The sequence below is a fragment of the Pleurodeles waltl genome, chromosome 7, assembly GCF_031143425.1.
Source record: "Pleurodeles waltl isolate 20211129_DDA chromosome 7, aPleWal1.hap1.20221129, whole genome shotgun sequence".
NCBI lineage: Eukaryota > Metazoa > Chordata > Amphibia > Caudata > Salamandridae > Pleurodeles > Pleurodeles waltl.
Window position 1 is genome coordinate 1,021,164,648 of NC_090446.1, and position 27,800 is coordinate 1,021,192,447.

The 27,800-nt window shown below is 44.8% G+C and overlaps 1 protein-coding gene across 1 annotated transcript in view; it reads right to left on the minus strand.

The window, feature by feature from the left end:
- Positions 1-27,800, minus strand: part of MAP2K6 (mitogen-activated protein kinase kinase 6) — a 460,161-nt gene that overhangs the window by 66,586 nt on the left and 365,775 nt on the right. The window contains exon 11 of the mRNA XM_069199837.1: positions 25,418-25,463. Within this exon, the coding sequence (XP_069055938.1) occupies positions 25,418-25,463 (46 nt within the window). The remainder of the gene's footprint in view (positions 1-25,417; positions 25,464-27,800) is intronic.

Here is a 27,800-nt window from a genome sequence, read left to right on the forward strand (position 1 = left end):
AGGTGTCTACCAGGAACTGGCAGTAGGACTGGGAGTTGAGCTTGACTCCATCCTCAACCCGAAAAGGCCCCACAAGCTCATCTTTGATGATACCAGCCCAAACCAGTACTCCACCTCCACCTTGCTGGCGTCTGAGTCGGACTGGAGCTCTCTGCCCTTTACCAATCCAGCCACGGGCCCATCCATCTGGCCCATCAAGACTCACTCTCATTTCATCAGTCCATAAAACCTTAGAAAATCAGTCTTGAGATATTTCTTGGCCCAGTCTTGACGTTTCAGCTTGTGTGTCTTGTTCAGTGGTGGTCGTCTTTCAGCCTTTCTTACCTTGGCCATGTCTCTGAGTATTGCACACCTTGTGCTTTTGGGCACTCCAGTGATGTTGCAGCTCTGAAATAGGGCCAAACTGGTGGCAAGTGGCATCGTGGCAGCTGCACGCTTGACTTTTCTCAGTTCATGGGCAGTTATTTTGCGCCTTGGTTTTTCCACACGCTTCTTGCGACCCTGTTGACTATTTTGAATGAAACGCTTGATTGTTCGATGATCACGCTTCAGAAGCTTTGCAATTTTAAGAGTGCTGCATCCCTCTGCAAGATATCTCACTATTTTTGACTTTTCTGAGCCTGTCAAGTCCTTCTTTTGACCCATTTTGCCAAAGGAAAGGAAGTTGCCTAATAATTATGCACACCTGATATAGGGTGGTGATGTCATTAGACCACACCCCTTCTCATTACAGAGATGCACATCACCTAATATGCTTAATTGGTAGTAGGCTTTCGAGCCTATACAGCTTGGAGTAAGACAACATGCATAAAGAGGATGATGTGGTCAAAATACTCATTTGCCTAATAATTCTGCACTCCCTGTATGTATATATATATATATATATATATATATATATATGGAAAATGTCACTTACCGAGTGTACATCTGTTCGTGGCATGAGCCGCTGCAGATTCACATGCTGTGCATTATCCTGTGATCTAGTGTTGGGCTCGGAGCGTTACAAGTTGTTTTTCTTCGAAGAAATCTTTTGGAGTCACGAGACCGAAGGACTCCTCCCTTTTGGCTCCATTGTGCATGGGCGTCGACTCCATCTTAGATTGTTTTCCCCGCAGAGGGTAAGGTAGGAGATGTGTATATAGTAAAGTTGCCCATGCAATGGAGTAAGTATGTATGTACATAATGTGTTTAAAACTACTAAGTATTTACAAAAGTTACAAATTTACAGGTTTTATTCAACTGAAACGGCTACAGGCTCCCAGGGAGGCCAGAGGGCGCGTGTGAATCTGCAGCGTCTCATGCCACGAACAGATGTACACTGGGTAAGTGACATTTTCCGTTTGATGGCATGTGTAGCTGCAGATACACATGCTGTGCATAGACTAGTAAGCAGTTATCCCCTAAAAGTGGTGGCTTAGCCTGTAGGAGTTGAAGTTGTTTGAAATAATGTTCGTAATACAGCCTGTTCTACTGTGGCTTGTTGTGTTGTTAACACATCTACACAGTAATGTTTTGTGAATGTATGAGGCGTAGACCATGTGGCTGCCTTACAGATTTCTGTCATAGGTATATTTCCTAGAAAGGCCATTGTGGCGCCTTTCTTCCTAGTGGAGTGTGCCTTTGGCGTAATAGGTAGATCTCTTTTTGCTTTAATATAGCAGGTCTGAATACATTTCACTATCCATCTGGCAATGCCTTGTTTGGATATTGGATTTCGTGCATGAGGTTTTTGGAAGGCTACAAACAATTGTTTTGTTTTGCAAAATTGTTTTGTTCTAACCATGTAATACATTAGTGCTCTTTTAATGTCTGACGTATGTAAGGCTCTTTCGGCTACTGAGTCTGGTTGTGGAAAAAAGACTGGGAGTTCCACTGTTTGGTTTAGGTGGAACGGTGATATAACTTTTGGTAAGAATTTGGGATTTGTACGGAGAACCACTTCATGTTTATGTATTTGTATAAAGGGTTCTTGTATAGTAAATGCTTGTATTTCACTTACTCTTCTAAGAGATGTGATAGCTATTAGGAAGGCTACTTTCCAGGTTAAGTACTGCATCTCACAGGAGTGCATGGGTTCAAATGGTGGACCCATGAGTCTTGTCAATACAATATTGAGGTTCCATGAGGGGACTGGTGGTGTTCTCGGGGGTATGATTCTTTTTAAACCCTCCATAACTGCTTTGATGACTGGGATTCTAAAAAGTGATGTTGAATGTGTAATCTGCAGATAGGCAGATATTGCTGTGAGATGTATTTTAATAGAAGAAAATGCTAGTTTATTTTTGTAAGTGTAATAAGTAGCTTACAATGTTTTTTGCGGAAACATGTAGTGGTTGAATTTGATTATTATGGCAGTAATAAACAAATCTTTTCTATTTGTTTGCGTAACAATGTCTTGTAGTAGGTTTTCTAGCTTGTTTAAGGACCTCCATACATTCTTGTGTAAGGTCTAAATGTCCAAATTCTAAGACTTCAGGAGCCAGATTGCTAGATTGAGCGATGCTGGATTCGGGTGTCTGATCTGCTGTTTGTGTTGACTTAACAGGTCTGGTCTGTTTGGTAGTTTGATATGAGGTACTACTGACAGGTCCAGTAGTGTTATGTACCACGGTTGGCGAGCCCAGGTTGGGGCCATTAGTATTAGTTTGAGTTTGCTTTGACTCAATTTGTTTACTAGATAAGGAAGAAGTGGGAGAGGGGGAAAAGCGTAAGCAAATATCCCTGACCAACTCATCCATAACGCATTGCCCTTGGACTGAGGGTATGGATACCTGGACGTGAAGTCTTGGCATTTTGCGTTCTCTTTTGTTGCGAATAGGTCTATTTCTGGTGTTCCCCAGCGTAGAAAGTAATTTTGTAGTACCTGGGGATGAATCTCCCATTTGTGTGTTTTCTAGTGATCTCGACTGAGATTGTCGGCCAACTGGTTTTGAATCCCTGGGATGTACTGTGCTATTAGGCGAATGTGATTGTGAATCGCCCAATGCCAAATCTTTTGTGCTAAGAGACACAGTTGTGATGAGTGTGTCCCTCCTTGTTTGTTTAGGTAATACATTGTTGTCATGTTGTCTGTTTTGACAAGAATGTGTTTGTGGGCTATTAGTGGTTGAAATGCTAGAAACACTGCTAACAGTTCTAAATGATTTATGTGCAGTTGTTTTTGATGAACGTCCCATTGTCCCTGTATACTGTGCTGGTTGAGGTGTGCTCCCCACCCCATCATGGAAGCATCTGTTGTGATCACGTATTGAGGCACTGGGTCTTGGAATGTCTGCCCTTGGTTTAAATTTATAGGATTCCACCATTGAAGCGAGAAGTGTGTCTGGCGGTCTATCAACACTAGATCTTGAAGTTGACCCTGTGCTTGTGTCCATTGTGTTGTTAGGCACTGTTGTAAGGGCTGCATGTGTAGTCTTGCGTTTGGGACAATGGCTATGCATGAAGACATCATGCCTAGGAGTTTCATTACAAACCTCACTTGATAGTGTTGGTTTGGGTACATGTTTAAATTTATAGGATTCCACCATTGAAGCGAGAAGTGTGTCTGGCGGTCTATCAACACTAGATCTTGAAGTTGACCCTGTGCTTGTGTCCATTGTGTTGTTAGGCACTGTTGTAAGGGCTGCATGTGTAGTCTTGCGTTTGGGACAATGGCTATGCATGAAGACATCATGCCTAGGAGTTTCATTACAAACCTCACTTGATAGTGTTGGTTTGGGTACATGTTTATTATTACATTTTGGAAGGCTTGTACCCTTTGTGGCCTTGGAGTGGCAATCCCCTTTTGTGTGTTGATTGTTGCTCTTAAGTACTGTTGTATTTGGCACGGTTGTAGATGTGATTTTTGGTAGTTTAGAGAGAACCCTAGTTTGTGAAGGGTTTCTATGACGTATTGTGTGTGTGTAGAAGACACTGTTGCTGAGTGCTGGTTTTTATTAACCAGTCATCTAAGTAAGGGAATACGTGCATATGCTGTCTCCTGATGTGAGCAGCTACTACTGCAAGGCATTTTGTGAATACCCTTGGGACTGTTGTTATGCCGAATGGTAATACTTTGAATTGGTAATGCACGCCTTGGATTACAAACCTTAAGTATTTCCTGTGGGAAGGATGTAGGGGTGTAGTGTGGTTAGTTTTACGTATATTTTGCGCATTAGCTTCAGGCTTTAGGCCTTTGTGCACTTTGCCCTGAATGTATTTTATTCATTTGCTGACAGCTTAGAGCCTCTGTGCACTTTGCTCTAAATGCTTTTATTACGCTTTGTACTGTTATTTTACAAAATAGCCAGTTCTACGGTGTTGTTTTTTATTCATATCACACTGTTTTGCCTACTTCAGCACTGGAGTTCTTCATAACATATTCACTCTGTGCTTCAGTCAAGGATACAGTCTGGTACATTGCCGATAGACGTGGTAGGAGTTTAGACTTGGCATTCCTGCGTAGGGACATTTTGTGACATGTTAGTTATAAAATCACTTCCTTGTCCCAATACATGAGAGAGGGAGATTCCGACCAGGTAAACAACTAGACGCCGACTGCCTCGTTGCAGATGCTGAACCAGATCACAGGCCTTTGCTCAGGTATGAGGGCTTATGTCTCCCCGGTGATACGGAAAGGCAAGCTAGAAGCTTAACATGCTGTGCTCTAAATAGAACAAGCAGAGGGAGAGTAGAAACTGTTAGGCAATATGATAGCTTTGTTCTTATGTTTTACTCTCCTGGTGACTATTTCAATCCTACTATGTTGTATTGTTCTGGTTATTGCGGCTCACGCCTTATTATCTAAAATACAGTCGTTTTATTAAAACATTATATAAAACTTATACTGTCTTTGTCATTTGTATATGAGACCATATTGTAAATGAGAGAGTTGGTTTGGATCTGAGTGACCACGACTTCCCTGAGAAGTTCCAAAGATGTCATGCGCTCGGCTGCTCAATCATCTCTTCCCCGTGGGAGAAATGAGGCACTGCTAGTTAGCCGGAGCAAAAAACGGATTTAGGGTGACAGAGTTCTTTACACGTGGGTCAGACTCAGTCCCCCACACCGTTATCGATCCTGCTGCCTAGAAATCCAGTAGTCTCATTTAGGATAATGAGAGCCCACACAACAGGGGTATGTGGAAATAAGCATCCTTGAGATCTAATGCTGACATGTAGTCCTGTTGTTTGAGCAAGGGAATCACTTCTTGAAGTGTCACCATGTGAAAGTGATCTGATTTGATGTAAAGATTCAGTGTTCTGAGGTCTAATATGGGTCTCAGTGTTTTGTCCTTTTTTGGAATTAGGAAATACAGGGAGTAAACACCTGATCCTTTTTGATGGTTGGGTACTAGTTCTATTGCTTCTTTTTGTAACAATGCTTGGACTTCTAGTTGTAACAGGTCTAAGTGTTGTTTGGACATATTGTGTGCTCTTGGAGGCACATCTGGTGGCAATTGTAGGAATTCTATGCAATAACCATGTCGGATAATGGTTAGGACCCATGCGTCTGTAGTTATGTGTTCCCAGTTGTGGTAATATGTGGTAAGTCCACCCCCCCCCCCCCCAACTGGTGTTGCGTGGTGGGGGTTTGTGACATTTAAGTCACTGTTTGGTTTGTGGGGTTTTTGGGCTCTGGAATTTCCCTCTTGCTTTAGGGAACTGTCCACCTCTATATTGTCCTCGAAACTCTCCTCTCTGATACTGGCCCTGATATGTGGGTCTGACTTGTGAGGTGGAAGGCTCTGTGGTTTGGGCACGAAACCCCCCTTTAAAGTGCGGCTTCCTAAAAGTGCCTCTGCTCTGTGGCGAGTAGAGCTCGCCCATGTCTTTGGCCATGTCTGTGTCTTTTTTCAGTTTTTCTACTGCCGTATCCACCTCCGGGCCAAACAATTGTTGTTCGTTGAACGGCATATTCAGCACAGCCTGCTGGATTTCTGGCTTAAATCCGGAGCTCCGTAACCATGCGTGTCTACGTATGGTTACTGCCGTGTTCACTGCCCTTGCCGCCGTGTCTGCTGAGTCCATAGCCGACCTTATTTGGTTGTTAGAGATAGTATGACCCTCCTCAACAACCTGTTGGGCACGTTTCTGGAACTCTTTGGGAAGGTGCTGAACGAGATGTTGCATTTCATCCCAATGTGCCCTGTCGTATCGAGCCAGTAGAGCCTGAGAATTGGCAATCCGCCATTGATTGGCTGCCTGTGCTGCCACCTTCTTGCCTGCTGCATCGAATTTCTGACTTTCCTTGTCGGGCAGTGGTGCGTCTCCTGAGGTTTGGGAGTTTGCCCTTTTTCGGGCTACTCCCACTATCACCGAATCAGGAGTTAATTGTTGGGTGATATATACAGGGTCAGTTGGGGGAGGTTTATATTTCTTCTCCACCCTAAGCGTGATGGCTCTGCCTTTTACTGGGTCCTGAAACACTTGTTTGGCGTGTTTTAACATGCCTGGCAGCATCAGCAAGCTTTGGTATTGGCTGTGAGTAGATGACAAGGTGTTGAACAAAAAGTCGTACTCTATGGGCTCTGCATGCATTGCTACAATATAGAATGTAGCTGCCCTTGAAACCACCTGCATGTATGCAGTGCTGTCCTCAGGTGGTGATGGCCTTGCCAGGTAGCAATCAGGACTATTGTCTGAGACCGGTGCATCATACAAGTCCCATGCATCCGGGTCATCTTGGGTCATCCCCGTGTGTGTTGGTGACTGCATCAATGGTGGGGTTGCTACCAGGGACAGATGTGGCGAATGTAATGAAGATTGCTGTGGAGAGAACCTTGGTGGTGTTTTCTCTTTAGCCACTTTCGCTTTTGGCTGCATTTCCGTTTCCTGGAATGCGAGCTTGCGTTTGATCTTTATTGGAGGAAGAGTTTGAATTTTCCCCGTGTCCTTTTGTATATGCAACCTCCTCTGGGTATGGTCTGGCTCTCCCATGCCCAGTTCTTGTTCAAATCTGTGCTCTTGTATTTGTGTTTAAAGGCCGTGCTCTTCTGTATAGGAGCCCAGTTTCGGCTCCGAGGATGCATGTTTCGGCACCAAAGCGTTTTGTATAGTCTTTTTCGGCTCCGAAGAAGCCTTCTTGACTTTCGGGGTGCCGAACTATCGGTGCCGAGTTGGGTCGGTGCCGGTATCTCAACCGGAGTCGGATGTTTTCGGCTGCTGGGAGGCCTTTTTCGGTTCCGATATTTGGTCACTGTGTTTTCGGGTTAAGCCATGGCCTGTTGGCGGTGGCATCCCCTTGGCCTTCATTATCTTTAAGTGGGTCTTTGACGGGGATGGTTTACTCACAGTTTGCTGCGTCTTCGGCTGCTATCTCGAATGGAGAATCTCTCCTCTTCCTCGATGTTCCCGGCCGGTGTCGACGCCATCTGGAGTCTTTGAGCTCTTCGATCTCTTAGTGTTTTCTTGGATCGAAATGCCCGACAGGCCTCACAAGTATCCTCCCTGTGTTCAGGAGACAAACACATATTACAGACCAAGTGTTGGTCTGTATAAGGATACTTTGCATGGCAGTTGGGGCAGAAGCGGAAGGGAGTCCGGTCCATGAGGTTTGAAGATGGACGCGGTCGGGCCGACCAGGCCCCGGTGGAGAGTGGAAGGCCCGAAGGGCCGCCAGAGTGCTTCTTTCTTCGGTGTCGATGTGCTAACACTAAACCGGTACCGAGCGCGAACAATACCGTCGAATATTCCGATAACTAACGTACTTTTCCGAACCGAAATACGGAGCGAAGAGGAACACGTCCGAACCCGATGGCGGAAAGAAAACAATCTAAGATGGAGTCGACGCCCATGCGCGATGGAGCCGAAAGGGAGGAGTCCTTCGGTCTCGTGACTCCAAAAGACTTCTTCGAAGAAAAACAACTTGTAACACTCCGAGCCGAACATTAGATGGCAGGATAATGCACAGCATGTGTATCTGCAGCTACACATGCCATCGAATATATATATATATATATATATATGGAAAATGTCACTTACCCAGTGTACATCTGTTCGTGGCATTAGTCGCTTCAGATTCACATGCTTTGCACATCCCGCCATCTAGTGTTGGGCTCGGAGTGTTACAAGTTGTTTTTCTTCGAAGACGTCTTTTCGAGTCACGAGATCGAGGGACTCCTCCCGTTTCGGCTCCATTGCGCATGGGCGTCGACTCCATCTTAGATTGTTTTCCCCGCAGAGGGTGAGGTAGGAGCTGTGTATGCTAGTAATAGTGCCCATGCAATGGAGTGAATACGTATGTACATAATGAAGTTTAAAGTAATATATTTACAAATTTATAAATGTTTAAGATCAACTTCTAAACGGCTAGAGGCTCCCGGGGAGGCGGGTGGGCGCATGTGAATCTGCAGCGACTAATGCCCCGAACAGATGTACACTGGGTAAGTGACATTTTCTGTTCGATGGCATGTGTAGCTGCAGATACACATGCAGTGCATAGACTAGTAAGCAGTTATCTCCCCAAAAGCGGTGGTTCAGCCTGTAGGAGTTTAAGTTGTTTGAAACAATGTTCGTAGTACTGCTTGACCTACTGTGGCTTGTTGTGCCGTTAACACATCTACACAGTAGTGTTTGGTAAATGTATGAGGCCTAGACCATGTAGCTGCCTTACATATTTCGATCATTGGAGTATTTCCTAGAAAGGCCATGGTAGCACCTTTCTTTCTAGTTGAGTGTGCCTTTGGTGTAATAGGCAGTTCTCTTTTTGCTTTAAGATAACAGGTTTGAATGCACTTAACTATCCATCTAGCAATGCCTTGTTTAGAAATTGGATTTCCTGTATGAGGTTTTTGGAAAGCAATAAATAATTGTTTTGTTTTTCGAATTAGTTTTGTTCTGTCAATGTAGTACATTAATGCTCTTTTGTCTATGTCTAATGTATGTAGTGCTCTTTCAGCTACAGAATCTGTCTGTGGAAAGAACACTGGTAGTTCTACTGTTTGGTTCAAGTGGAACGGTGATATGACTTTTGGTAAGAATTTAGGATTTGTTCGTAAGACTACTTTATGCCTGTGTATCTGAATAAATGGTTCTTGTATGGTAAATGCTTGTATCTCACTTACTCTTCTTAGAGATGTGATAGCAATTAGGAATGCAACCTTCCATGTTACGTTTTGCATTTCACATGAGTGCATAGGTTCGAAGGGTGGACCCATGAGGCGAGTTAAGACAATGTTGAGGTTCCACGAAGGAACTGGTGGTGTTCTTGGTGGTATAATTCTCTTTAGGCCTTCCATAAATGCTTTAATGACTGGTATCCTAAATAATGAAGTTGAGTGTGTAATTTGCAGATAAGCTGAAATTGCGGTAAGATGTATCTTAATGGATGAAAAAGCTAGCTTTGACTTTTGCAAATGTAGTAAGTAGCTTACAATGTCTTTAGCAGATGCATGTAATGGCTGGATTTGATTATTGTGGCAATAATAAACAAATCTTTTCCACTTATTTGCACAGCAATGTCTAGTGGTTGGTTTCCTAGCTTGTTTTATGACCTCCATACATTCCTGTGTAAGGTCTAAGTGTCCTAATTCTAAGATTTAAGGAGCCAAATTGTTGGATTCAGCGATGCTGGATTTGGGTGTCTGATCTGTTGTTTGTGTTGAGTTAACAGATCTGGTTTGTTTGGTAGTTTGACATGAGGCACTACTGAGAGGTCTAGTAGTGTTGTGTACCAAGGTTGTCCTACCCAAGTTGGTGCTATTAGTATGAGTTTGAGTTTGTTTTGACTCAATTTGTTTACTAGATATGGAAGGAGTGGGAGAGGGGAAAAAGCGTATGCAAATATCCCTGACCAACTCATCCATAACGCATTGTCCTGAGACTGATCTTGTGGGTATCTGGATGCGAAGTTTTCGCATTTTGCGTTTTCTTTTGTTGCAAATAGGTCTATTTGTGGTGTTCCCCATCTTTGGAAGTAAGTGTTTAGTATTTCGTGGTGAATCTCCCATTTGTGGATCTGTTGATGATCCCGAGAAAGATTGTCTGCTAACTGATTCTGAATCCCTGGAATAAACTGTGCTATTAGGCGAATGTGGTTGTGAATCACCCAATACCATATTTTTTGTGCTAGAAGACACAATTGAGTTGAGTGTGTTCCTCCTTGTTTGTTTAGATAATACATCGTTGTCGTGTTGTCTGTTTTGACAAGGATGTGTTTTTGGCTTATTATGGGTGGAAATGCTTTTAGCGCTAGAAATACTGCCAGTAGTTCTAATTGATTTATGTGAAGTTGTCTTTGCTGAGTGTCCCATTGTCCCTGGATGCTGTGTTGATTGAGATGAGCTCCCCATCCTATCATGGAGGCATCCGTAGTTATTACGTATTGAGGCACTGGGTCTTGGAAAGGCCGCCCTTGGTTTAAGTTTATGTTGCTCCACCATAGAAGCGAGGTGTATGTTTGGCGGTCTATCAACACTAGATCTAGAAGTTGACCCTGTGCCTGTGACCATTGTGATGCTAGGCACTGTTGTAAGGGCCGCATGTACAATCTGGCGTTTGGGACAATGGCTATGCATGAGGACATCATGCCTAGTAGTTTCATTACCATCTTGACCTGTATTTTTTGTTCTGGATACATGACCTGTATTACTTTGTGGAAATCTTGTACCCTTTGTGGACTTGGAGTGGCAACCCCTTTTTTGTGTCGATTGTCGCCCCTAAGTATTGCTGTGTTTGGCACGGCTGAATGTGCAACTTTGTGTAGTTGATTGAGAAACCTAGTTTGTGGAGTGTGTCGATAACATACTTTGTGTGTTGTGAACACCTTTTTTGCGTGTTGGTTTTGATTAGCCAATCATCTAGGTATGGGAAAACGTGTATTTGCTGTCTTCTGATATGCGCAGCTACCACTGCCAGGCATTTTGTAAAAACTCTTGGCGCAGTTGTTATCCCAAATGGCGATACCTTGAATTGGTAATGTACCCCTTGGAATACAAACCTTAGGTACTTTCTGTGTGAAGGATGTATCGGTATATTGAAGTATGCATCCTTTAGGTCTAGTGTTGTCATGTAGTCTTGCTGTTTGAGCAATGGGATTACGTCCTGTAATGTCACCATGTGAAAGTGATCTGATTTGATGTAGGTGTTTAACGTTCTGAGATCTAATATAGGTCTTAGAGTTTTGTCCTTTTTGGGTATGAGAAAGTACAGAGAGTAAACTCCTGTTCCTTTCTGATGAACTGGTACTAATTCTATTGCTTCTTTTTGTAACAACGGTTGTACTTCCAGTTGTAGAAGGTCTATGTGTTGTTTTGACATATTATGTGTTTTCGGTGGGACATTTGGAGGGAATTTGAGAAATTCTATGCAATAACCATGCTGGATAATTGCTAATACCCAAGTATCTGTTGTTATTTTCTCCCATTGTTTGTAGAACTTGGTTAGTCTCCCCCCCACAGGTGTTACGTGTTGGGGATTTGTGACGTGTAAGTCACTGTTTGTTTTGTGGAGTTTTGGGACTTTGGAACTTCCCTCTACTTTTTTGGAACTGTCCCCCTCTATATTGTCCCCGAAAACTTCCCCGCCGATATTGGCTCTGATAAGTGGGCCTTGTTTGTGAGGTTGTGGGTTCTGTGCTTTGCCCTCGAAACCCCCCTCGAAACTGTGTTTTTCTAAATGTGCCTCTGCTCTGTGGGGAGTAGAGTGCGCCCATGGCTTTGGCCGTATCAGTGTCTTTCTTAAGTTTTTCGATAGCAGTGTCCACCTCCGGCCCAAACAACTGCTGTACGTTAAATGGCATATTCAGCACACCTTGCTGTATTTCTGGTTTAAATCCTGATGTACGCAGCCATGCATGTCTCCTTATTGTCACTGCTGTGTTGACAGTTCTAGCAGCTGTGTCTGCTGCATCCATTGCTGACCGTATCTGATTGTTGGAGATACTCTGTCCTTCTTCTACTACTTGCTGTGCTCTCTTCTGGAACTCCTTGGGCAAAGGTTCTATAAAGTGTTGCATTTCATCCCAATGAGCCCTATCGTATCTGGCCAACAAAGCCTGTGAGTTTGCAATGCGCCACTGGTTTGCTGCCTGTGCCGCCACCCTTTTCCCTGCTGCGTCGAATTTTCGACTTTCTTTAGTTGGAGGTGGTGCATCTCCTGAAGTATGTGAGTTCGCTCTCTTGCGAGCTGCCCCTACTACAACTGAGTCCGGTGTTAGCTGTTGTGTGATGTACACGGGGTCTGTTGATGGCGGTTTATATTTTTTCTCCACTCTTGGAGTAATGACCCTTCCTTTTACAGGCTCCTCAAACACTTGTTTGGAGTGTTTTAGCATTCCAGGTAGCATGGGGAGACTCTGGTACTGGCTGTGTGTGGACGACAGTGTATTAAATAGAAAGTCGTCTTCAATGGGCTCTGCCTGCAGGCTGGCATTATGAAATGCCGCTGCCCTCGACACCACCTGTGCGTAGGCTGTACTATCTTCTGGTGGCGACGGTCTAGTTGGATAACAGTCAGGACCTATTATCTGACACTGGCGCATCATAAAGATCCCACGCGTCAGGATCATCTTGACTCATCCCTGTATGAGTCGGGGATTGCATCATAGGTGGAGTGGCTACCGGTGATGGTTGCGGCGAGCGTTGTGGAGACGGTGGCGGGCTTACTTGTTTAGCCACCTTTGCCTGTGGCTGCTTGTCTTTCTCCTGGAAGGCAAGTTTGCGTTTCATTCTAATAGGAGGGAGAGTGCTGATCTTCCCCGTTTCTTTTTGGATGTGGAGCCTTCTTTGGGTGTAGTCTGGCTCCATTGTCTCCAATTCCTGTCCAAATCTATGTATTTTCATTTGTGAGGACAGTCCTTGTTTCTCTGTGTAGGAACTTGATTTTGGTTCCGAGGCCGGATGTTTCGGTATCGAAACCTTTTCGGCTACTTTTTTCGGTTCCGACGAAACCTTTTTTATTTTCGGCGTCGTTGTCTCTCGGTGCCGACTCATTTCAGTGCCGCTGTCTCGGTGCCGAACTTGTTCGGAGCCGCTATCTCGGGCCCGAGATTGCTGTGTGGCGGTATCTCGATCGGAGTCGGATGACTTCGACACCAGCGTGCCCTTTTTTGGCGGTGGCGTCCCCTGGGCTTTTGTGGTCTTCTCGTGAGTTTTATGTTTCGACGTCTTACTCACGGTTTTCGGCGTTTCTTCGGGATCGAGCTCGCCGAGTCCGATTCCTGGATGGAGAAGGTTTCTTCTTCCTCCTCGAAACGCCCTTGTCCTGTCGGTGCCGACGCCATCTGCAGTCTTCTTGCCCTTCGGTCTCTTAGTGTCTTTCTGGACCGAAACGCTCCACAGGCTTCACAAGTATCTCCCTTGTGTTCTGGCGACAAACACAAGTTACAGACCAGATGCTGATCTGTATATGGATACTTGTTATGGCATTTTGGGCAGAAGCGGAATGGGGTCCGTTCCATCAGCCTTGAAGAGACACGTGGCCGGGCCGACCAGGCCCCGACGGGGGATCGAAAAAAAAACAAAGGGCCAACGGAGCTCTTCAAAAGTCGGTGTCGATCTGTTATAACTAACTCGATACCGAACGCAAACAATACCGTCGATTGTTCGGAGATTCTAACTAACTTTCCGAACCGAAACCCGGAGCGAAAAGGAACACGTCCGAACCCGATGGCGGAAAAAAAACAATCTAAGATGGAGTCGACGCCCATGCGCAATGGAGCCGAAATGGGAGGAGTCCCTCGATCTCGTGACTCGAAAAGGCTTCTTCGAAGACAAACAGCTTGTAACACTCCGAGCCCAACACTAGATGGCGGGATGTGCACAGCATGTGTATCTGCAGCTACACATGCCATCGAACATATATATATATATATATATATATATATATATATATATATATATATATTAAATTGCAATCTATACACACTTCCGTGGAGGAGGGAGGGCACATGTGAATCTACATCACTACATGCCACAAACAAATGTCTACTGGTAACTAACATTTTACGCTCTATGGCATGTGTAGCTGCAGACACACACATGCTGTGCATAGACTGTAAAGCAATCCCTCCATAAAGCGATGGCTAGTGTGTAGGTATTGCAATTGTTTGAAAAAGGGTTTAAGTACAGCTTGTCCAACTTTGGCCTGTTGTCTGGCAAATACATCAACACAATAATGTTTAGTAAATGTGTGCGGTCTAGACCATGTTGCTGCTTTACAAATGTCTGCCTTATGTATGTTACCTAAAAAGGCCATAGATGCACCTTTTTTCCTAGTGGAATGTGCTCCAGGTGGTACAGGTAATTTTCTTTTAGCTTTAGGATAGCAAGTTTGAATACATTTGACTATCCACCTTGCAGTAGTTGTTTTACATATTGAGTCGCCTTTGCGTGGTAATGAGAAAGCCACAAAAAGTTGTTTGGTTTTTCTAAAATCTTTTGTCCTGTCTACATAGTACATAAGGGCTCTTCTGACATCTAGCATATGTAGAGCTCTTTCTGCCACTGATTCTGGTTTGGGGGGGAAAACTGGCATTGCTATTGTTTGATTAATATGAAATTGTAAAATGACTTTTGGAAGACATTTTGGATTTGTTCTTAATACAATCTTTTCTTTATGAACCTGAAAGAAAGGTTCTTCTAAAGGTAATGTCTGAAGCTCACTGTTGAACTTGGTGGTAACCATGTGCAAATTTAAAAAATGCATTAAAATGCATTTTTAAAATTGACATCTAACACACACACGCCCTTTTGGCATGTGTGCACCTTACATGTCTTCCAAAATTGTTTTGTGGTGCAGCAGAGGGGGCCTTAGGAATTCGCAATTTGGGAAATGCAAAAAATTCGCAATTATGGGCAGACAGGCCCATAGGTGCGAATGGGGGCAGTATCGCAATTTGCGATTCAGTGATAGCATTTGCGATTTTTAAGAAATTGCTATTACCGATTCGCAAATATAATATATAGCATTTTGCGACTCAGAAATAGCGATTTCCTAAAAATCGCTATTTCAGAATCGAAAAAGGCTTTTTTGATACATCTGGCCCTTTGTGAATACTCTGGGAGCAGTGGTGACTCCAAAGGGTAACACTTTGAGTTGGTAATGTGTTCCTGCTATAACGAATCTTAGGTATTTGCGGTGTGCAAGATGAATGGGAATGTGAAAGTAAGCCCGCTTTAGATCTAGGACTGTCATAAAATCTATTATTTGTAATAGAGGAATAACATCCTGAAGAGTGACCATGTGAAAATGTTCTGACAGAATTTACTGATTTAAGGGTCTGAGATCTAATATTAGTCTGAGAGAACCATCTTTTTGGGGGAATTAGAAAAAACAGGGCGTAAACTCCTCTTCCTTGGTATTGCAATGTTACTGGTTCTATAGATTCTTTTAGAAGAGAATTTACTTTCTCTCTGAGAAGTGTTAGATGATCTTGTGATAGTTTGTGTGTGCAATGTTTGGTGGAGTGGAAATGAGTTCCAGACAATAACCATTTTGGATAATTTGAGGTACCCATTGATCTATGGAAATTTGAGTCCATTGGGGTTTAAAAAGTTGTAATCGTCCCCCTACAGGAGTAATGTGATTTAGTACTGTTAGGTGAGTCTCTAGATGTAGATGGTTTTCCTCTTCCTTTATTATTGTTTCCTCTATATGATCCTCTAAAATAACCTCTAGTGAATTGAGAGGTGGGTTTATTTTGATTTGTAGCTTTTTCTTGGAATGATGACCTAAATCCTCTACTAAACCCTGCACGACGAATATTACTCCTATGTGAGCTGTCTTACAAAGATCCCATGGCTTTGGCAGTTTGATTATCCTTATTTAATTTTTCAAGTGTGGTATCCACTTGTGGACCAAATAAGTGTTCCTTATCAAAGGGCATATTTAAAACTGCCTGTATCAGCAGCATCAAGTGCACATCTAATGGAGTTATTTGATATTGTTTTTCCCTCATTTACAGTCTCTACCCCTCTTTTACGATGTTCTTCTGGTGAGCTCCGTCATATCTAGAAAGTAAAGCTTGAGCATTAGCAATTCACCAATAATTAGCTGCTTGCGCTGTCACTCTCTTCCCCGAATCATCTATTTTTTTTACTTTCCTTGTCAGGAGGAGGTGTGTCTCCTATTGACTGGCTATTATCTCTTTTTCTTGCAGTGCATGCCACAATAAAGTCTGGAGGAATTTGTAATTTTATATAAAGGGGATCAGTGGGTGCAGCTTTGTACCTTTTATCAACTCTAGGAGTGATAACCCTTGCTCTAACAGGCTCATTAAATATTTATTCCGCGTGTCTGATCATTCCTGGAGGCATGGGAAGAAATTGACTTTCCTTATGTGTTGTGCCAAGGGTGTCAAATAAGAAATCCTCCTCTATCGGATCAGTGTACATATTTATCTTGTGATATTCCACTGCTCTTGCTATTACCTGTTGGCATGATGTAGAATCCTCAAGTGGTGAGGGTCTAGCTGGGTAAAGATCCGGATCGTTTGGTGTAATAGGGTCTGGATCGTACTCATCCCATGGGTCTTGGACTTCTAATACATCCCCTATATCATGCGACCCAACAGGTGCCGAACTGAGTGGGAGATTTTGGTGGAGTATGTTGTGTAGAAGTAGGTTAAGGTGGAGATGTATAAGTATGAGAAGAAGACTTTTCTCTGATAGTCTTCTTTGGAGGTGCAAAGGAATCAAGACTTTCTTCAAAAGTTAATTTCCTCTTTAGAGGTGACGGAGGTGATGCTATAATCCGCCCTGTTCCCTGCTGACTTAGAAGGTTGCGCTATCTAGCATCCATAACTTCCAAAATTAGTTCCACCTGTGGTGTAGTGGGTGTTACAGACTGTCCAGACTCACTGAGAGTCTTTTGTTGTTTTTTCGGTTCCAAAGCTTTTTTTTTCGGATGGAAAATTTTTGTTGCCGAAATTGTAGCTGCTTGGTGTGTCTTTTTCAGTGCCGAAGTGGTCGGTGCCAAAACAATGTACAGTTTTAGTTTTGTTGTTGCCGAAATGGAGCTACTAGAGGTCGATGCCGAAGACCTGACTTTGGATTTTTTTGGTGCCAAGCTGGTATGCGGGACATCCGAATAAGTTTGTCGGCTCTGACCAAGGCTGAAAGGCTGTGGCGGACTGGTGACCTCTTTTGCCTCATCCGATGTGAAAGGGGGCCTTTTACTTACAGTTTGTGCTGGTTGTAAAGGTTGACTCTCGATGTCAGACTGCACATCAGAGTCCGAATCTTGAACGGAGAAGACCCCCTCTTGTTCCGCAACTTCTTGCACATGCTCGTCTCCGAAGATGTCCGTGTATCTTCTGTCTGTTGAGACGCCATTTCCATTCGACAAACCCTTCGGTCTCTAAGCGTCTTCTTCGACCGGAAAGAACGGCACGCCTCGCAGGTCTGATAGTTGTGGTATGGTGAAAGACACAAATTACACACCTAGTGTGGATCGGTGTGTGGAAACTTCGAATGGCATTGAGGGCAAAACTGGAATAGAGTACGTTCCATCAGGGCTGCATTGTTCAATACCACGTGGAAGAGGTAGGCCCAAGGATGGCCCGACCGGGCTTTTCCACCCAGAACGGTTAGAAAAAAATGTATTCTGAGGGTAGCAAAAGTAACTGAGAGTTGAATATTAAAGAATAAGCTTTCAGAAACAATACCAATGGCAACAGAAAGATGGAAAGAATTCCGTTTTAGACTGTTTGGAGCCGAGAACTCGGAGCGACAAGAAAACACATCCGAACTCGACAGCTAAGAAAAGCAATCTAACAAAGGATTCAATGCCCATGCGCAGTATTATTGAGGAAGAGTCACTCAATCCCATGACCCGAAAACTTTCTTCGAACAAAAACAATTTATACTACTCCGAACCAGCACTAGATGGCAAGCTTATGCACAGCATGTGTATTTACAACTACACATTCCATCGAACTTTGGTTTACCTAAGGTCACACGACCGTTTGGCACGTCTTGCAGGCCTTGCCATCAGTGATTATCACAAACATGAACAGGATAAGATGGATTACACTTAAAATAAAACAGGCTTCTACACATGTACATTGACAGCCACACATGCTAAAAAACACAAACAGTTCGGCCTTAGAGGCCACGGGCACATGGGAGATTTTCTTTCCATAATATATGGTTGTGACCTAGACTGAAGGAACTGATTGGTTGAACCTGCTGCTTGAACCCAAGTAGAGTTAGGGGCAAAGCTTGTGCTACTGGGGTTATGTAGTGATGAACTATCACCCTCGCTGAGCAAAGAAGCTGGGGAAGTTGAGGTTGACGGATGCTATATACACAACATAGCAAGAATAGGAGGTGACCCGGATATCACAATGCGGGCAAAATGTAATGAAATATGAACTGGTGTACATCAGAAGATAAATATTTATATGAAGGGAAGAAATACAAGAAGGTCAAGAGCACCTGGATGAGATTTAGAGAGCGGTCTTGAAGATGGATCCTTATGTAGACATTAGGGGCTGTTTGTAGTGGCAGGCTGGGTGCTTCTGTGAGAAAAACTGGATAAACCTGGGACAACCCTGCGCATAGATAAGTCTTTCATGTAAGCAAATGTTGAGACTAATGCATTTTAATGTGATTGTTCTTCATATAGCTATTGCTGTTCTGACAACCATGTGCGTTTTGATCTGTGCTTACTTATCTCACATATCTATGAAAGAAATCCAATACAAAAAGCTTTGCAAAAGTGTCAGTAAGCTACTCCCAATGCTCCAACAAATTCTTCAGCTCTTGAAAACTTCTCATCAGATTGAATCAATATGATGCCTTATCTTGAAGTGACTAGATTACTGCAATGTCTTGTATACAGGTGGTTAAGACTAAAGAGAATCAAGCTGAGGCAACCAGTTTGAGGCTGACTGTGGAGGGATAGGACCATGTAAAACCAGCAATTAAAGAACTGGACTCCACTGGCTTTTAGTGACGTCCAATTACAAATACAGTGTGCCTAATTCGAAGTTTGGTGTTCAAGGTACTTCACCAACAAATGTGGTTACCCCATTCCATTAAGTGTCAGGCACCTTGTCATGGCCTGCGACGGAAACTGTTGACCAATGGCCTGATCGACTTAAGGACATCACTTAAAGTACCTCATATTGCCCAACCTCTTTACGGTGGATGTTTAGACTGCCAATGGTTAAATAAGCCATGCTGTATTTTACATAAACCTTACTAGTACAATGGCCATCCTCATCTACAGAAGCTAGGCTACCTCTTCACTAATCCCCATGAAGGTCCAATCAACTTCACAGAACACTCAAAGTCCCTTCACTTAGCAAACACAACAGCAATGCAAGGTCTAGAATGACCTGATTTTTGCTTTGGAGCAGAAGTAAACTAACAGTGATTCCAGAAACACCTTAAAATTGAATTTTAAAGGGCTAATTTTTAATAAAGCTTTCCACTTGAGCTGTGAGCACAGGTCTGACTGCTGTTCTTTCATCATCCCGATTGACTCCAAAAGCTGTTTCTTTTTAACCCTGTTCAGTATGTATGTAGGATCACTCCATGATTCTAACAAAGGAACAGCAACAGCATTACAAAAAAAATAAAAAAATAAATGAAAAAATGAAACACATAATATGGTAAGCATAATATACGACATGCAAGTAACTAACAAGTTACTTACCTTTGGTAATGCATTATCTGGTACAGACATATTCTAGTTGCAGAATGAATTCTTACCTTAGAATTCCCCAGGCATTAGTCTGGATCCAGAGATTTTTCTTGAGCAGTACCCCTGAGCGACGTTAGGGGATGTTAGTCGGCTCCGCGTCCGTCATTGAGTGCGCCAGATATGACATTGCAGGACCTATATGGGCACCACCCCGGCTTGCTGACGTCGGTTTCTTTTCATGATTTTCCACGCCAGAAGTGTGAAACCATGAAGAACACTGACCAATGGTGAGGCAGAACTGGGGCCCTGAAAGGGAAGTCCCTGTCCTTACAAATCAGTTTGCAGCGTGGGTTGGTAAGGAATCTGCAACTAGAATATGTCTCTACCAGATAAGGAGTTACCGAAGGTAATTAACTTGTTCATCTGATAGAGACCTCTGGGTGCAGATTCCTTACATTAGAGTAGATACCCAAGCAATACTATCCCTGGAGGAGTGTGTGCAAACCAAGATCACACTAGGAAGTCCAGCAGGACTGAACGGGAAGAGTACCCATCCTACAGACCTGACTGTCCAAGCAGTAGTTTTTAATAAACGTGTGCAGAGATGCCCACACTGCTGCCTGACAGATGTCTAGGACTGGAACTCTGCATGCTTATGTAGTGATTGCAGCTGTTGTTCTGGTAGAGTAAGCGTGCAAACCCTCCGGGGGGTTGCTTTTTAGCCATTGTGTAGCATCTCAATGCAGAGAACCACCCAACTGGAGATGGTTCTCTACTACACTGTCCAACCCACATAACCAACAAAGAGTTGGGCGTCCACCCTGAAATCTTTGGTAGGATCAAGGTAGAACACCAACACTCTTTTTGGGTGCAGGTGGTGGAGTCTCTCCATCTCCTTAGAAGAATGTGGGGCTGTGTAAAAAGTAGGCACGGTGATAGAGTGTCCTACATGAAAAGGCCTGATCACTTTTAGCAAAAACGAAGCCCTGGTGAGAAGCACCACCTTGTCACAATATATGGAAAGGAAGGATGTCTTAGATAACAGTGCCTGTAGCTCACTCACCCTGTGGGCAGAAATGCAGACCACAAGGAACCCTGTTTTTAATGTCAGAAGCCCAAGTGGCAGTTATGAAGCGGCTCAAAAGGAGCACACATTAGGAAAGTAAGAACCAGATTCAAATCCCATTGGGGCATTATGAATGTGACGGAGGAAACATGAGGGTGAAACCCTTCAGGAGTCTACTAACAATAGGAGACTTAAACAAGGAGGGTTGGTCAGGTAATCTCATAAAAGCAGAGATAGCAGACACATAACCTTTGAGGGTGCCCAAAGCATAGCCCTGCTGGGCCAAAGAAAGTATAAACAATAAGACATCAGAAAGAGGGGCAAGAAAAGGAGTCAACAGACTTGTCTGTGCACCATGCCACAAATGTTTTCCATCTACAGGCATCTACCATTATTGTGGAGGGACGTCTGGCTGCCAAGATACTGTGACAGACTTCGGCCGGAAGGTCAAAGGCTGTCAACTGCTGCCGCTCAATCTCCATGCAAGAAGGCGAACACTGAACAGGTTTGGGTTTAGAACCATCCCCTGCTGCTGCGATAGAAGATCCTCCCGAAAGTGCAGTCTGATCAGAGGCTCGATGGCCATGCTCCACTCAAGAAGAAAAGCGTTGCCAGGCAAGTGCCGCCTTGGAAACTCCAATGCACAAAAGAGGTGACATTGTGCATTCTCCAGAGAGGCGAACAGATCTAACCAAAGCCCTCCCCAACGCTAAAAGAGGCTTTGTGCCACCTTTGGATGGAGATGCCATTTGTGATTGAGCAAGCATTGTCAGCTGAATTCATCTGCTTTGGCATTAAGAGAGCCTGCCAGGTGCTAAATCACCAAGGAAACACCCTGATGTTCCAGCCATATCCAGAGTTAATCCTGACAAAGGGTCCATACCCCACCGAGTTCTGCTTGTTGCAGTACCACGACAGTGGTGTTGTCTGTGAACACCTGCACTACTTTCCTCTTGAGAGAGGGAAGGAATGCTTTCAATGCCAGCCTGATCACCCTGAACTCCAAAAGATTGATGTGGAGTCCGGACTCCGCAGGAGACCAGACAACTCTGATCTCTGCCTCTCCTATGTGGCCACTCCATCCCAGGAGTGTCACTAATGTCAGATCAGGCTGAGGAAGGGTGAGGAGTCTGCCTCTGACCCAATCCTGGTCCAATAGCCACCACTGCAGTTCTTACACAGTTCCCTCCGAGATCTGGACCATGTTGCAGAGGTTTCCCTGATGCTGTTGCTACTGGAACGTCAGGTCCAACTGGAGAAACCGCATATGCCATCTGGCATGTGTCACCAGCAGGATACAGGAGGCCATGAGGCCAAGCAGCCTAAGAGTAAATCTCACCAAAATCCAGGATAGATGCTGAAATAGCAGTATCATAGCCTGAATATCTTGGACTAGCTGCTCAGGAGGATAGGCCCGAAACTGCACTGTGTCCAGAACAGCTCTGATGAAGGTGAGCACCTGAGAGGGAGTCAGGTGTGACTTTGGCATGTTTATAGTGAACCTCAGCGAGTGCAGGAGGCCTGCCGTAGTCTAGAGGTGGGAGACAACAGCCTGGGGTGAGCTCACCTCACACAGCCAGTCACTGAGGTAGGGGAAGACTGAAACACCTAACCTGCGCAGATTAGCTGCGACCACCGTGAACACTTTGGTGAACACCCGAGGGGTGCTGGTAAGTTCAAACGGGAGCATGGTAAACTGAAAATGCTTGTGGCCTAATGTGAACCGCAAGTAAAGTCTGTGGGCAGGCAGGAAGGGAATAGAGAAATGTGTGTCCTGCAAGTCCAACACTACCATCCAGTCTCCTGGGCCCAGGGCAGATAAATCCTGAGCCAGAGTGAGCATTTTGAACTTCTCCTTTCGGGCTATTTGTAAAATCCATCGGTGTGACATGATGGATTACTAGAGGGGTAGGTGATGGCGAATTCTGCTTCTGACTGGTCACGGAAGAAGTGTCAGACTAAGAAGATTTGGAGGCTGAAGGGGGGGAGGAGGAGCAGTGGACTGGGTAGACTACTGGCTTCCTGATCCATGAGGTCACTGGATCCCACAAAGAGGCTGGGCAGAATGCACGGCTCAGTGGCTGCAGGGAAACGGACGTGGTGGGACATTCCTTCCATAGCCACAAAAGGGGCGAGGAGCAGCTGTGAGGCCCAAGGACCTGACTGTAGCTCTGGACTCCTTAAAGCACTTGAGTGCAGAGTCTGCTTTGTCTCCAAAGATGACAGGGTGCCATCAAAAAGCATGTCCATAAGAGAGGACTGGACATCCCCTGAAAAGCCAGACGTCCTCAACCAAGCGTGGCGGCTTAAGGTCACTGTCGATGCAACGGATTGGCCTAGTGAGTCGGTCATATCCAGCCCACATCGTATTGTGAACTTAGCTGCATCTCTCCCATCAGCAACAGCTTGGAGAAAATGGCTTGGGCCTCCTCCAGGATCTGCGGCAGCACCTGCGCAACCGTGTCCCATGGCGCAAAAAGGCATGCGGTATTCACGGACCTCAATGCCATCCCGGAGGAACAAAACATCATCCCAAGCTGATCCAGCCTCTTGGATTACCTATCTCGGCGTGGGAAGGGAACGCACCTGGGGACATAGAAGACTGGATAACTAAGCTCTCGGGAGGTGGGTGTTAGGTGGGAAACACTGCGTCATTGGGGTCTGGTCTATGGCGTTGGGCGATTGTCCTGTTTCCAGGAGTCCCTGTGCTGGGTTTGGACCAAGTCTCCAGCAAGGCATCAGTGAGGGCTTTGTTAAAGGGCAAAAATGGGTTCAGAAGAGGAAGCCCCAGGCTGGAGCACCTCAGTAAGGATGTTAGTCCTGACTGCCACCGAAGGCAGCTCGAGGCCCAGGACCTCAGCCGCTTTTGCACCACCAAGGAGTAGGGCAGTCCGTAGCCAATGTAGGGGGAGAAAGCATGCCAGAGTAATGAAAGTGTCCACACCACTGGCTTCACCCAGGTCCATATGCTAGCTCATCGGATCTTCAAGCTGGTATTCTATACGGTCCAGCGACCCCTCCCAATCCTCACCACACCCCAACCCAAGGGAATAAGGTTCAGGATCTGACCTAGGGAGCAAGGCCCCTGTTGAAGTCAGAACTGACATCGTTCGACGTTGGTCCGGCTCCGTGTCGGAGTCGGCAATAAGAATGGGGTTGGCGCCAACCCTGGGCATGAGCAGTGTCAGGATCATTGAAGTAAGAGCCATCGACGGGAGAGGCAGAGGTGGTACGACTGACACCGGTTCGGATCCAGGAACAGGTCCATGGTTGCCCTCTGAAAATGAGGCTGAAGATTCTGGGGCGGAACCCAAGGGGGCCCCTGCCGACTCCGCAACACAGCACTCCAGTAGAGTTAGACTGCCTAAATATGAGGCGCATGGCATCATAGAACTCAGAGTTGGACAGGGGTGGCTCTTACTCCCAGAAACTCAGGGAGGTGCACAGCCGACCCAGAAACAGGTTCCGAGGACGGAGGCCAAGAGTGAAGGCGCTCCTTTTCCTATCTCAGCCGAAGGACAGTGTAAAGTCGAAGAACGTTTGCCCCTCTTCTTGTGCCTCAACTTACCCAATTGTTCAGAGAACTTGAAGTGGCATTAAAAAATGGGGGCTTCGCGACTGTTCTTGGGACCTTCCTCTAAACCAAGATCAGGGGGCAACACTGAGTGGAGTGCCGGGCTGCAAGAAGCTTTAGGGACTGTTCCCTCAAAGCTTTCGGATTCATGGCTCGGCACTAGGAGCACGACTTTGGGTCGTGGCTGCGCTCCAAACGCCACAAGCACACGAGGTGCGGATCCGTCACAGACATCATCCAATGACAGGAGTCGCAGAGCTTGAACCCGGTCTTCTATGACATCTCAATGCACCAGAAGTGAAATACTCAAACATTTGACAAAACGTCAAAAAGTGACTGGGGGTAGTTTTTCTTCAGATCTGCACTTGGCTGGTGTGGAAAGAAAATAACTGACGTCAGAGCGCCAGGCAGGCCCCTATATAGGTACCGTGATGTCATATCCGGTGCACCCAACACTAACGACGGACGTGGAGCCTTTCAACGCCACCTAAAGGCGTGCTGGGGTACTGCTTGAGAAAAATCTCCAGATCCAGACTGACACCTGGGGAACTCTAAGGTAAGGAATCTGCATCTAGAAGTCTCTTTCAAATATTGTCTGTAGGGGAATGGAGAAAGGCAGCCACTTCTAGCTGAAGAAAGTGATATTTAAGAGGTAGCAAATCTAAAGTCAAAGTATAGGTTATTACGGGGTATGGGTGCCAGGCGGTAAATTAACCTGCACCTTCAGAAAGCTCAGAGGATGCTGGTACTCTAATTGAAGGGGGCTTCCAGAGGTGTAACAGTAATGAGATGAGCAAGGCTGACTTGATGTTTCAAATATCAACGTCACTTATATTTGTGACTTCCTATTTTGGCTTCTTATTTAAGCCTTTCCTTCGAGCAAGATATCCTTTCTTTTCTTCTTCTACAATGACAACATGAAGCATATCCATACATAAGCAAACATTTAAAGGCAGTACATTTTTTACCAACAACTTTTCAGTATATTTTACACTTTTCAACTCATCCTCAACCTCTATTGAGTTTACATCACTATTTGCCATAACCAAAGAATCCTCTAGTGGAAGATGTACAGGGGCCTCAGTCTTAACGACCATGAATCACACCGCACTTGTTCACTGCTCAGCATTGTGCTGCTTTTCAATACAATAAAAAAGCATAAGTAAAATGATTCAGAAGGTGTCAATTGCTAAGGCACTTGGTACTTACCATAAGCTCTGCATATGTTGGTCTGTCTTTGGAATTCTTCTTCAAGCTTGAAAATAAAAGAACAGTAAAAGAAGTGAGGGTGGAGGCCTTAACTTCTAACTTACTATGCCATTAGTAAATTTGTTAGTATTACATATATTGACGATTATCTTTAGCATGTAAATATGACTTACCCACCACTAAACCAGTTAGGGTAATACTGGGATGCAGAGGTTCGAATTTGCAGTAGATGCTCTCTAGTCAATGCCCAACCAAATGAGACAGAGTCCCACTGGACAGACTGCAGCACTCATTCTTATCACTTAAAACAGTGCTGCCCATGCTCACACTACAAAGCATACAAAACCCACTGATACCACCTGGAAGAAAGTGGGTTAGTAGTTGGCAAAGATGAGAGCCCTTCATAAGTAATAATTCCTAACCTTCTGTCTACTGCAAACCCAGTATCCTGTTGAAGCACTTGGCTCTCAGGATACCGTAAAAGCAGTCCAAGATCTACTCAGGGAAGGTGCTATGGGCTAGTAGCCAAGCACACTACAAATAATAACCAAAATATCAGGTCCAGTAAGTGCTTTTTAAAATGGAAAACTACATTATTACACTCACACTACTCAATATCACACATTAATTTAAAAATATACACATTTTGGCAGGTGGAGATACTTTTGGTAACAGCGTCCTGACAGCTTAACCGCTAGCAAGCCCTAAACCCTATAACCTTCTACATAAACTTGTTACAATACAATGGGGATTCGTTATCAACAAACAGGCCTGCAGGTCACCACATTAACATAAGCAGAAAAGTGCCAACATAAGTCAGTGCATCATGATTAAAATTCATAAGGATGGTACTATCTTGTAATAGTACTCAATACTGCATGCAATGACTCACTGTTCAACGGGAACGTGTTATGTTGTTCCCGATGGAAGACTATAGCCACCAGGAGGGTTTTTTTTGTCTGGCCCCTGACCTTTATAACTTATGTTTATGGGAGGTAAATGTTTCCACTGCTCTCCTTCTGATGTGGGTGAGGGGTAGCTTAGTGCCTGCTCAAACTTCCTTGTCCAGGACTTGTCTCTTATCTAAGCCATGTCCCTCTTCTTGGCACTGACTCTTCCTCAATAGGGCCTCCATGTCGGAGTTTCCTCTGTGCCTGCCCTCCCCAGGTCTTATGGCTTTCTAGTCGCTTGCAAGGCACCTGTGTATCAGAAAGAATCTGGTGCCTCCTCCTTCTGTAGGTTGCACATCTGCAAGATCAGTGCAGAGAAGATCTAAGAGAACACTCCAGGGTCCTCATGAGCAAGTTCACCCCTCTAGTGAAACCAGAGGGTGTAGGAAGCCCACCACTACCTAGCCCTGGAGAAACAAATCCCAGCCCTATGTCAAAAGTTCTTTAATCCATCCTTGCGCAGTGAGTCAGGTTTTTTCTATCCTACAGCTGAGCATTTCTACAACATCGTTTCCCCAGGTGAAGACAGTTCTCAAAAGTATCTCCCTTGTGCAAGGGTTGTTAAGTGAGGGTAGAAAGTACTAGACCCGAGGCACCTGTGCCCAATCCTAGGTTCACACATCCTTACCCTCTCCTCTTCCTACACACACAACACACACACAAACCTCAACCGTCCTCAACAGCATTTTCTAGAGTATTCAAGATAGTTCTGTCAACTGGGCTACATAAAAACCTTCTCCGAGAGCCTAAGTCATGCCCATACCTGCCTAGCTGACTGGTCTATTTCCTCCAAAACATCAAAAGGCAGCCTCTTCTGTGACTGGCTCCAGAGGTCTGAATACCCATTTTTCTGCCTGTGCAGGTGAACTTTCCCAGGTGAGATGCAGTGTGAAGATTAATTAGCACATGGAGGTTCTCCTAATTATTTACTACTGGCGCTACTGTGTGGAGAGGCCTTTCATTCTCCAGCAGGCCAGCAGAGTAATGCACTCACAATACAGCAGGGGAAACAAAATCCTGGAATCTAATTAGATGAGTCAAAGAAAAAATGACAATTCATTCAGTGGCATACGGAGAGCAGATATGTGGAAATTAATGCATTTGGTCTCCTGATTTGGCATAATATTTCTGAGTCAATCCAGTTACTGTGTCCATGGCGAAATTGCAGTTGGTGCAGATTTAATCCGTAATGTGTAATACAGAGAAGCTCACACACTTTTCAGTAATTACTACAGATGCACTAACGTCATTGGGGACGTTTTGAATTGTGGAGATCCGCCCTGGCCCTCGGGGGACACTGTTGACTGCAAGAACAGGGGGGGCGGAGCCTGCCCTGAAAGCCCGTACAGCGCATTGCTCATTCCCGCTGTGCGGGACATTTTGAACTGCGGAGATCTGCCCTGGCCCTCGGGGGAAACCGTTAACTGCAAGAA